We start from the raw sequence: 12732 nt of genomic DNA, 5'->3' as shown, positions 1-12732 counted from the left end.
AGTACTGTGTGTGAGTTTCAGAAGCAGCCAGTCCAGTAAGTTTAGCTTGTGGCTTACTAGGTTTGTAAAAATGTTTTCCTTACATTTCCTAAGGAATGAAGTTTATTCATAGCAGTAATTGTATGCTGCAATTTTGCACATACTTTGTTGGAAGTAAGTACCATTGGGTTGGTGGGACTTTTCATTCTGAGTAGCCATGTGCTGAAACATACCTACATTTAGCCTATTGCATAACTGGCTATCATTCATGGTGTATGCAAGATAGCAGTACCCTGCCTTGAGCAAATAGACTGGCAACTCCATGGAGGAACAGCTGGAGCATCTGGACTGGATGTACCTCATGGACTGCTTTCCATGCTTTCCAAACAGAATATGCACTATCTGTGTGCAGTTTTGTTTGAGCCAGAGATGTTACCCAGCCAGTTTGGTCTGATTCATATGAGAACCAGATGTTAAATTTTAGATACATTAGAGCTAAGCCAGAAACATTTTCCCCATCCTGCCTGGAGACATTGACAGACTTATTGTCCAGGCAGAATAGGAACGAAAGCTTGGATCTTAATCTGACAGCATCAGGCTTTGCACACGCAGAACCACACACCAGGCTTTCTTGTTTACTTTATTTATTTATCAAACTTGTATGCCACCTGATTCCCAATGACTCTGGGCAGCTCACGATAACCAAAGCAAGAGAATTATAATAAAACCAGTTAAAAGGAAGAAAGACAAAAGATGGCAAGAACCACAGACTGGAGGGAAATGAAGGTAGGGGTCTCACTCCTCCTTGCCCAAGATAAACGGACAGGCAGAGTGAGAAAAATGTGACTTTTTGGCTTAGTGTTAATTGTATTGAAAATAGTGGGACTTAAGCACCAAAAGCACCATTTAGCTTCTATTGACTCCTTTTTAATAGCACTTGATGTGTATTATACTATGGGTGAAATTTTCTCCCAATTTTTTATGAGTACATATACCTACTTAATTCAGTAAAACATTGGACAAAAAAGCACTAACTAAACAGAAGTGTGGTTATGCGTTTAGGACTGCAGTTAACGCCTCTGAACTAGTAAAGCATTTACTGCATTCGCAATATTTTAAAAAGAGAGGCAAAGTTAAATAAAGAAAAAAACATTATCTCTAAGCACCATCCACACTCAGGAAGGATATTAAGCTGTTTATCCTTATGTCTTCAGTTTTCTGAATAAAGCAACTGGGACTAAAATTTCTATCCCTTTATTGTTAAGAAATGACATTCAGCTCAAAGAAAAATCTTTATATGGAATATTGTTTTTCTGTTTCACTTTACAAAATGACTGCATTTCTCAGGACTTCAGTTTAGAGCAATTCTGAATTTGTAATAACAAAGCAATGAGAAAGGCCAATCCTTTTTAAAATGTTAGGGGCTCACGATACTGAGAAATTTGGGAATTATCTTATGGTTGCTGTGATTCACCTTGCCTGTAGAAATAATACAGTTCCTTTAAAAGTCCTAAATATTATTAACTACTTTCATATTTCTCATCTGAAAGGGCTAACATGATGAATCATTGTCAGAGCCCATTATTGCCTAATTTAGATAATACGTCTGGCTTGGGTTTTTGCATAGCAAGCTGGGGGGCTACTCTCCCAAAAAGTTGGTAGAGGACAATAAAAAATTATTTCATTATGTTTGAATTTAAATTAATAAGCTCCAATTGATATGATTATTAGATACATGGGATTTATGTCCCCCTTCTGCCCCATTACAAAGAACTACAGTTTGATCATAACTTTTAGACAGGTTCTGAGAGCTGCTTCCAAAAATTTTAAAAGTTACTTATAACCCTAACCCCGAGGTTTTGTATTTTAGTGTCCTTAATGAATGTGCCCCATTTCTACTATCCAGAAGGTACTGTTGACGAAATAGGACTATTTGTATATCATCACACTTTATAGAATATCCATATAGGTCTCACATTATAAGAAGTCTGTATTAAAATCCATTATCAACACCATAGATATGTGTTGTCTTCTTAACATTTTCAAATGGAAAGCTTTACATTTTCTCCAGATCTTCTTCCCCAGATGGATATCAGTTAAGATTCTGTAAAAGACCTGGTTCACACCTATGTCCAGATTTGGCAGTGGCAAGAAGTGAAGAAATCATGCTATGCCTAGTGTAGCCAGGCCTCCTTTAATGGGGCCTTTTAATCAAGTAGATGAGAAAAATGTCTTTTATATCCTGTATACTGTTGCAGCTCTTGATGTTTTAGCTGTTAAGCTGGGAAACGTATAAGGAGATGACAACATGCAACAAATTAATCAATTTACTTCACGTTATTTCCAAAGCTGATTTGTACAGATTACTTATCTCCCAATCTTCTGGACTTTGAGCCAAAACATCGCACAATTATATAAATAAATATAAAATCACAATCCCAACAATTACAATGCTTTCAGTCCTGATTAACATGATAAGCTTTCCTTCCCTCACGTTATCTCTGAACTCTGATTCTTGCCTCCAAAGTTTCTCCTTGCCATGCTTTTGTTAACCATAGTCTGTTGAATAAATTATAATGGCTGAATTCACACACTGCATAAAGCTATAAATCATAGTTTACAAAGCACAATGCTAACTTCAACAGTGCACTAAGCCCAAACCAAACTACATTATGGCTCAGCCCAATGCATGAAAGCCAGTCATAGTCACACAGGCATACTGTTGTGTTGCTTCCCAAATCAATTATTGTCTTGCTGTTGTCTGCATTAGGGTGACTGGAACTGGGCTGCAACCACCTGCTGGTCAGTAGATGGCAGCAGAAAGGGGCAGTTCTAACCCCAGATCATTGTAACACACATCTGATGGCTCTAGTCTGGATTCCTGGGTTATTTTTATTCTCTCTCCTCTCCTCTAGACCAGCCTTTGCTCCCACCACTTCAGACTCTTTGTTCCTGGGCTACAGTTCTGATTTGATCTTGGAAGAACATTCTAATCTAGTCTTCTTCAACCTGATTATCAACCAGCATTGTCCATGGAAATTCTATCTGGGGACAGTGGGAATTGTAGAACAATGCTATGGTGAATACAATGTTGGGAAATATAGATTTATCCATTCCTCTATATCTTAACTTAGTCAAGCCCAAGATATAGGTTGGGCTAGTGATACATCATGCCAGTCAAGGCAAGCATTAAGTCAGTAAGAACTCATGGATAAAAATTCTCCCTCCTTCTTTCTCTCAATCTCTCTCTCTCTGCCCAAGAGGAGCTATAGAGTAATATCCAGGAAAAGATACCACGTTCACCTAGGTGTCAGAAAGAAGCCTCAGACAAGGTTCAGTCTCTGAGAATCATGCTCCTTCTAAGGCCCTCCCCTGTTGGATTAGCAACCTCACCTGGCTCCATAAGATTTTGGCTGCCTATGCTACAGCATGGTAGCTTCCGATTGGCAGGATTCATGTTAAAATAGTATACCAGAGGGTCAAGAGCACTGTTAACACTAGCAAGGGCCATAGCTGCACGCTGGGCTGAGCAAGTGAAGTGCAGCAGCCCTGGGGCTGAAAGGACTCCAATACGGCCCAGGGTGTGCAGAACATGGATAGTGTGAAATGGGAGAAAACAGAGGGTAAGCAGGCTCGTCACCATCAAGAGGGTTTGAAGGGAGTGCCTACGCAATGAAGATGCCTGTATTGTACCATGGCCCAGATTCATAATTCGGCGGGCAATCACGATGGAACAGATAATGATAGTAAGGAAGGGCAGGAAGAAGCCCAGGGCAGAGGAAGATAGCACCATGGCTGCCAGACTTCCACTCCAGACCTGGGTTGGGAAATTTTCCATGCATGCAGTGTTTCCATTGGAGAAGCGATGAGTCACGGTGCTCTTGGAGAAGAATATCAGTAATCCAATCCCTACCAAAGACCAGATAGCCATGGAGAGCAGCACACGATACAGAGGCCATTTGAGGTGCAGGTAGAGGACGGGATGGAGAACAGCCATATAACGCTCCAGGCAGATGCAGGCCAGGAAGAGGGTGCAGCTGAACATGTTGGCCAGGAAAAGGGCATTGGTGGCTTTGCACAGGCCTTCTCCAAAGGGCCAGTCATTGTGCCTGGCATGATACACTGCCTGTAATGGCAGAGACAGGGCAAATAGCAGGTCAATGATAATTAGGTTGTAGATGAAGATCATGACAGGTGGGGCCTGGGCTCGGGAGACCCAAGAACTCCACAAGGCCACGCTGTTTGAGGCCAGGCTCAGGACACAAGCCAGGCTGTAAACAATGGGTAACAGTAAGTGCTGGAATGCTGCTTCAGCAACACACTGCAAATGTGCTGAATTGTTAGGGAGAGAGCTTGGTGTTTCTCTCAAAGGGAAGGACTCCCCTGATGCATCTGTGCCATTCCCCCACATCTGCAAAACAAAAATAAGATTTGCATGTTAGATTAACCCAGAGTGGACTACTTCTGGGCATCTTAAGGAACACCAGTCACAGCAGGCCTGATGTTCAGTGGAAACTCTGGCCTTGGAGTACATGTAGACCCCAGTTTAATGAGTTCCGTTCCCAGGGTCTGTCCTTAAGTTGAATTTGTATGTAAGCTGGAACAGTATTATTGTATAATACTGTATAAGTAGTATTGTGTAATGAACTCGATCCATTGTGTATTTAACTAGAATTTTGCTACAAAAGGCTCTGTTCTTAACTATGGGTCGTCCTTAAACTGGGGATTCTTCATACTTCAATTGCTTTGCTGGCTGCATGGAGCTGCAAGGGCAGAAAGGTGGGTGGAGAAAGATTTGACTGTCTACATCCCTTCTGGTTTCTTTCTAAGGGCTTATCTGCTAGCCCTGGTACAAAGATGTTTCTGCCTACCAAGTGTTTCTGAAGGACATAAATGCACAGCATCTTCCTCAGACCTGTTTCCTGGCCCACCGTGAAAGCAGCCTTGCTCCTTTTTTCTTGCTCCATTTCAAAAGAGCTGTTTTTCAACTTCCACCAGCACAAGCAATGCAAAATGGTCACTCTGTGGCCAATTGTTCCGAGGTAAATTTCGGGTTAAGACCTGTCCTGGTCCTACTGGCCACCTGAGGCTACTGAGAACATGCCATCCCCTCTGGCTGCCAGCCACTCATTTTCCAGGCAGGAGAGCCAGGGCTGTCCCATTGGGCCAAAAAGCCATCTCACCCACTTCTTTTCCCAGCCCATGGATAGCAGAAGAAGCAGGGGAAGAAAGAGGGGGGCCAGTTCTCCCAGCAACAAAAAGACCCACCTCCACCCACGGAGTAGCTGAAGAGGTGCTCCCTTTGTTTCCATTCCCAAAGAAGAAGAGAAGTGGGTGAAAAGGGCTCTGCAGCCCACAGCCCTTCCATAAGGCCAGGGCAACTTTCTCACAGGGGAAAAGCTGCAGCTGGAACCCTCTCAGTGGAGCTGTGGGTGGCTTTACTATGGGGTTGCAGGTGCACGGTCACTTCAGACTCACTGGGAACGCAGCTCTTCAGCTGCCACTCCACGGAGGAGGTGTGGTCTGTTTGGTGCCAGGAGAGACGGCACCAAAAAACCCTGCTTCCCCTTCTTCCCTCCCTCTCCTTTACCTGCCCCCTCTGACCGGCAGGAGTGATCGGAGAGAAGACCTCCTTTGCTGCCAGTTCCCTGATCTAGCGTGATCACCCAGTGCCAGTGTTTCTCAACCTCAGCAATTTTAAGCATGCTGGCTGGGGGATTCTGGGAATTGAAGTCCATCCATCTTAAAGTGGCTGAGATTGAGAAACACTGCCTGATGGGATTGGAAACCTGACAGCAGAAGTCCCATAGATTTTCTGCTGCCAGGAACTGTCATCAAAGGAGGCGTTTCCCACCCACTTCTCTCCTCCCCCAACTTGTGCTGCATACAGAACCCGTTCTCTGCTTCATTGCTAAGGTGAAATAGGCATTATAAATGCAGTTAGCACTTCTTCAAGCCAGTATAGTTTTCTGCTGGCTCTCGCACTGCATAATGACACTTTGGTATTGCAGTATGGTGGAGCCCTCAACATTTTCTTCCCATCATCAGTGTGAAGGAAGCAATTTATATCAACTCTTCAGCTATTTGTCCTTTCTGCCACGAGGTAGAGGCATGGCCAATAAACTGTTTCAGTTCTAGCACAGGGTTTGCCAAACTTGGCAACATCCTAAGTGTGGATGTCAAATCTTAGAATTCTGGGCAAGAGCTATTCCTGACGGGGGGATTCTGGGAACTGAATTCTTCCTGTCTCAAAGATGCCTAGGCTGCTGTAGCAAATCCTCAAACTTTCTAGTTCATTCCCCACCCTTTACAACCTCCTTCAGTAGGCACAAAATTGCACAAAAAGTTTAAAGGAAAGAATATGCAGGCTACTAGAAAAGGGTACATTTTCCCCTCCTACATGACCCATATTCTCCTTGATTGACATGATTCTAAGAAAACTGCATATCTCAAGGATTCCAAAGTTGAGAGAAATATTTTATTTGGCTGGCTGCGTTATGGACTAAAGCAAACTTCAGAATCAGGAAGAAAAAAAAGCATCTGTTTCGTTTAGTCCTGCTGCCAGCTTCCCTTCCCCCAAGTACCTTTGACAGCTCATTTCCTCTCTGCTTTCCACACTTCCCGCTGAAGTTTCCCATGCCCCTAACTTCTGTCATGAAAGGAAGCGCTCACGATACCCCAGAGAAATTAGTTGGCTGAGAGAGATTGCAAAATTTCTTACTCAGAGATGAGTATCGGTCTAGTATCTTTTAAATTTTTTCCTTACATATGCCGTATTTATTAAGCTAAACCATGCTATAGTGCCATTTATGAATTAAAGGTACAGTGTTGTCTAACTAATATAGGAATGGCTCAGAAAGGGGGAGGGGGTTGCCATATTCCTTTCCATGTTAATTGGCACATAGTTTTCTTTTTATCTGTCTCTCAGATTTCTTCAAGGATTTGTTTAGGATGATATACAGTCATATTAAGAATGATGTCAGTTTCAGAAATGGCTTTGCTTGGATTATCTAAAATTTATAAATATATTTTTTTCAAAAAGATTTAATTTTCTGGTGGCTATTTCACTTATCTCAGGGAGCCAATTACAAATTGCATTCTACACAGTAAAACAACACAATGAGAACCCTGAGTTGTTTCTATTAATTCTTTCAATCAAAGGTTTACTTCCAAGGTAGGACTCTCCGAAGCTTGCATAAATTTCTACCTTGCTATTTTTTTATCATTCCAGTAAGAAATGTAGCTAGCAGATTGGGATAACTTGACAATAGAATTAAAGGAAATACCATAGTCATTAAAACTTAATGCTACCTATTCCAGACCAAGAGCAATTCAGAAACACATTATCAGTTGTAACTGTGTTCCTTTTTTTTAGGAGAACAAAAACAAATTTATTTTAGTAAGTAATCTATCTTCACATTTCATCCTTTTTTTTAGGAGAACAAAAACAAATTTATTTTAGTAAGTAATCTATCTTCACATTTCATGCCCAAGGTAGAATAGTCTAAGGCTGTTAAATGGATTAACTAAGTTGAAAGGCATCAAAATCATGTGAAATATTAGGAAATGCCATTCTCCTGTTTGAGCTTTCAAATATACAGTAATGTGGTTTATTAGCTCTTGATTGTTCAGCCTGAAAGATGAATTTAAGTACAGAATTCTTCCAGTCTTTAAAATCTGCTTCTGGAAGAATCACGGGAATTGTTTGCAACAACAACAAGAAGTAGCTTTTTAAGAGCCACTAATCTACGAAGCCAGTCTGGTCTAGTGTTTAAAATGCTTCAGGGAAACCTGAGTTCTAATCCTGCTTTAGGCATGGAAGCTAACTGAGTGATCTTGGGCCAGTCATTCTCTCTCGGCATGAAGGCAATGGCAAACTACTTCAAAAATGTTGTTTAGAAGATTACATGGACTAGGTCATGTAGTTGCCAGTGGTCAAGATTGACTTGAAGACCACCACCACCACTCCCCCGCCAAAATCTACCCAACCATGAAAAATTTAACGTAACCCATGATCTAGTCTGCTTAAGAATAGATCTTGACATTATTAACTATTAGGGCATTCTCATGATGCTGCTTCTAGGGTTGTGTTCAGAAATGCAAAAGCTCATCTCAGCTGATGTGACGACTAAGGAAGATCTGGGGCTTTGCAAGATCCACACTTCCTTTGGAATGGGCGCCAGATGAGGTAAGGAGAGTTCCCTTTTCCGGGCTGCAGAAAGCCAGATGACCACTCAAAAGCTGAAAGAATATCCTCTTTGCTGCCATCTAGTGCTGACCAGAATTTTGCAGACCAGATCTCGTAGCTCTTGCTTTGCTGTGTAAAAACATAGGATGCTATCCTGAGTGAGTGAAAGCAGTGTCCCTTCTAGCCCAGTATTGCAAACTCTGACTGCTGAGGCAACAGTTTCCTTGTTAGGGACTGAACCGGGGTTTTCCTGCACACAATACATAGGCCCTGCCTATGGCCATTCCTAGGGATATTCCCACTATTACTGTGGCATTCTTGCTGCTATCTACAGTATCCATACCTTGGGTGTCTCAGAGGTCCAGAAAGATGCCTGCTCCTTTGCTAGCTCAAGGGACTTGGAAGAGACGAAAATGGGTGGGAATTACTCTGAAACAACATTATAGGCACCCTATCAGTCTGTCCTGGTTTCCTGTTTTGAGGCCAGGCTGGCACAGTTTTTTTAAGTACATTTGTGGTGCTCACAATTAAACGTTCAGCATTGCAGAGACCTCAGTGTTACAAGATTCATTGTAGGCAGTGGAGGTAAAAAGTATCCACGTTTCCCATTTCTGTTCCTATAAAACTGACTTTTCTTCAAGTGTATCATATCTGCTCTTGTGAAAGTCGCAGCATAATAGAAACTCATTTCTTGGTTTATATTGAGTCCCCTATTGTAGGGGAGATGGGCGGGAGAGAAATCTAATCAATCAATCAATCAATCAATATTTTCTGGCCTATTGTATTTATTTTGTCAGATTTATATCCCAGTTTTCCTTTATGAGCTCAAAGCAGCATACATTATGTTCCCCCTCCTCATTTTTCCTACAACTCTGTGAGGTAGTTTAGGCTGAGCGAGAGTGACTGGCCAGTCACCTAGTGCACCTCTGTGGCTGAGCAGCTGATTCTCCTAAATTGTTGCATCGCACGTTTCCCTTTTGGTTTGGGTTTTAGGCATGAAGATATGTTAAACCCATGAAACATTTCATATTCCTTGTTTCTTGTTCTTCCAGCAGAAAATCTTTGGAAAAATCACACTGTTGCCACTTTGAAGTCCTGCAGTCTGCAAAAAGAACCCCGGGCTGGATATGGCCCAATGGCTGCAGGTTGCCATCCTGACCAGAAGAATTCCTTCTCCATCGCCGCAGTCCAGGGCTAGAGCATTCTCAAGAGACAGCTCTCCAGTGTCTGCCTAGAGACCTACAGCCCACCCATCAGTTGTTTAATACCGCTGATATATTTACAAGCAAGAAGAGAACAAGGAGAATTCTCTTTCAGGATCCAAAGCATTTTGTACACATTATTAGTAATCCGCATACTGTGAATGAAGGGCTAAGGCTGAGATGTGACTGTACCTTTGCCATGGCCCTCTATGAAGGAGAATTAAACTCAGGACATTTGGTTCACACTTCACTGCTCCTTTTCTTAGTCATTACTGTATACTGTCACAGCATCATCTCTGCAAAGGCTGTGAATTTGCTTTCTGCAGTTTTGCTTCGGGATGTTCTCAGAGAATTTGGGCATCACAGATTTAATACTCTCCCAGCTGCTACCATACTTATATTTACTTGGGCTTTACACACACACACACACACACACTTAATTTGTACATTCTCTATGGAGACTATGGCCTATATCCAACATAGTTGAAATGAATAGGTTGAGATATGCCTTTTAGTTGGATTAAGATTTATGAAATATTCTAATTACTGTGAGCTGCCTATTTTTTTTCCAACATACTGTTTTGCTTCTGTTACCCAGGTCTGTATGCTGGAGTAGCAATGGGAAAAATTAAGCAAACAAGATGCAGAAGGTTTCAGGGTGGGGAGGGTGAACTTCTCCTAGGAAGTCATAGCAAAGAAACTCGCCAGCCTTCCCTAAGCTGGCATTTTCCAGAGCCTCTGTGTCTTTGTCATGGCTGGGATTTCTGGGTATTTTAGTCCCAACACATCTACAAGGTGACAGTTTGGGAAGGCTGGTGTGCATAGCTATGCTATTTTGTAAGTCAGGCTGTTTTCATGATTAACAATGCCAGTGTGGTGTGATTGCTAAGCATAGAGCAAGGAGGCCCAGAGTCAGATCCTCATTTAGTGAGAAACCATCTGTGTTACCTTGAGCCAGTCACAGTCTCTGAGTTTAACCTATCCCGCAGGATTATCCTGAGGACAGAAGTAGAAGGGAGAATCATGAGAGCTATGGAAAAAGGTGCATGGGTTTCTGCAAAGTAGTGGGAGGAGAGACAATGACAACACACGTGTGATGCTGTAAGCATGCAAATGCCACCACTTACACATATGTGTCAGATTAGGTGTGACTGTGTCATCATTATGCTCGTGTCACCATCTTGGTGTCAGTGTCAGTGTGGCTCGCTGCAGAAACCGTTGAAAAGGTGGGCTTTAATGTAATAAACAAATACTCAGAGGCAGAGTACATCAAAGGGGCTTCCTCCCAGTTAAAGGAGAACTGTATAATATTCCCAGCCCTAAGCTCCAAATGGGAGCAAGCTAATGGAGTTTCACTGCAGGCTTTGATCTTAATGCATTTGGTACTTTCACTGGAGTCAAATATCTCTTTCCCAGCAGGAGGAGCCTCGCATTTTGCAATCCAGCTCCCAGCCATTTATCATCTCCTTCACACTTGCCTGCGCCTCTGGGAAACTCTTATCTCCAGAGAGGAACATCCTATTTGTGCCACATTGGCTCTTCTGGGAGGCTTCTGATAAAACATAAAGAATAATGCTAAGCTCATGGAAGTGAACAGAACAAAACAAAGCAGAAATGGCTAACAGATGCTTGCATAGGAACTAAACATCGGAGAAGGCAGGAAGCAGCGAAGTTCCACCTCTCCCCCATTCCAGCTGATGCTGTCTCCCCCCTCCCCACATCCTCCTTTCCTGCAGTGCCACCTGCTGCTCAAGGTCTATCACAGCATGAGACAAACCCGTAGGGTAACCAATCACTTTGGGTTGGTAAGCACCACGGAAAAGCTAAGAGCACGTTCACATAATGACTGGGGGGGGGGGTGTAGGGGGAGACCCTCTTCTATTTACAGAAGGGCCATCTGATGGCCATCATGCCCAACACTGAGGTTGCTCTCCACACCCTCCTCTCCTTCCAACCTGAGACACTCTTTACTGGCCTAGCTGACGTTTGTCTTTTGTTTTTTTCTTGATAGACAGGCACACTTCCAAACAAAACTCTGAGCTGCTGCCTCCCACTGTTTTTATTTTCTAGGAATGCCAACGGGGCTCACACTTGGTTTTGTGGCATGCCAGTGTCCCGTCTTTTTTAAAGGTGAAGTTTTTAAAAACAATGTCATGACAAGGAGCCAAGGAAATGCCTGTGGATGCAACTCTCACAGTAATCTCAAACTCTGATTGCAACTGAGCATCTCGGGCTAAGCGGAGGTGCCAGGCAGACATGTCAAGGAAGGCTATACAATAAGCCATGGGCTACCACTTAAAGTGCTCTCTGGAGTGGCCACTTGCCTCACCTGGTTTGGTGCAGTCACCCAGAGTAGAAGCTCTGGAAAAGGTCTTAAGGATTATGTTGATACATCTAGGGCTTTCGAGTTCAAAAACTGCACTATAAATGGGACTTGAGCATGGAATAAGAGCCAGAGAAAATGAAATGACAAAGCATACATAAAACATAGTGAATTGCCCCATCTCAGTGAGTTCAACTCCCGCTTTTAGAACGTCTGCTGTTTCTGGACTGCCATGAAATCCAGCCCCATTCATAATGCACTGTAGCCTAAATCAAAGGCTGGCACAAAGCGTGAGCAACTGGATCCAAATCCTCTCCATCCAGATAAGTGTGGGGAGATACAACCTGGCTTCACTCACTGAACGGAGCCACAGTGTGACTTGTATGATTCTAGCTTACTGGTTTGTGTGAATTCAGCCTTTGTGGTTTATCCACTGTGGTTTATTGGAGGTATGCAAACTGATTGTGGCTTGAGGGGCACACTAGATTTTGCATAGCATGTTGAAGGCCTGGTTCAAAAGTTGGCTAGGCCAAGGCCTTTTTGAAGGTATTATTGTATTTGTGTGTGTGTGTGTGTGTGTGTGTGTGTGTGCACGCCTTGGAATCAGTTTTTGACTCCTGGCGACTGCCTGGACAAGTCCCTGCAGTTTTCTTGGCAAAATTTCAGAAGTGGTTTGCCCTTGCCTTCTTCCTAGGGCTGAGAGAGAGAGAGTGACTGGCCCAAGGTCACCCAGTTGTCTTTGTGCCTAAAGCAGGACTAGAACTCATGGTCTCCCAGTTTCTAGTCTGATACCTTAACCACGACACCAAACTGGTTCTCCATCTAAAGGTAGGTTTTAAAAATTTAAGGACTGCAATGCCTGCCTTAAGAATCTGCAATGCTGAAAGTACACTTGATGATCCTTCACTCCCCCAACCCAGCCAAACTGCAAAAAAGTCTGACTTGTTTAGCTCTCCTCACTCAGGGGTTGCTTTGTGAACTGCAAAAGGCTGGTGGCCAGTGGTATGTTCTCCTTGGGTGGTACTTTTTGTACTTTGGGT

General features: G+C 43.0%; 1 protein-coding gene across 1 annotated transcript; it reads right to left on the bottom strand.

Moving 5' to 3' along the window:
* Window positions 1-1098: 1098 nt before the first annotated feature.
* On the bottom strand, window positions 1099-4390 carry LOC112540305 (uracil nucleotide/cysteinyl leukotriene receptor-like). Its single transcript, XM_025164742.2, has one exon. It carries the CDS (start codon window positions 4388-4390, stop codon window positions 3314-3316), a length of 1077 nt encoding a protein of 358 aa, XP_025020510.1. The 3' UTR covers window positions 1099-3313.
* Window positions 4391-12732: the final 8342 nt, after the last annotated feature.

The sequence above is a fragment of the Python bivittatus genome, unplaced genomic scaffold (genome assembly GCF_059951505.1).
Source record: "Python bivittatus isolate LINGU-HERP-01145 unplaced genomic scaffold, Pbiv_v1 ctg000080_np1212, whole genome shotgun sequence".
NCBI lineage: Eukaryota > Metazoa > Chordata > Lepidosauria > Squamata > Pythonidae > Python > Python bivittatus.
This window is presented reverse-complemented; position numbering and strand designations above follow the sequence as displayed.

Excerpts from the sequence above, each read along its gene's own strand:
- LOC112540305 (XM_025164742.2), bottom strand. The coding sequence starts at position 4,390 with ATGTGGGGGAATGGCACAGATGCATCAGGGGAGTCCTTCCCTTTGAGA.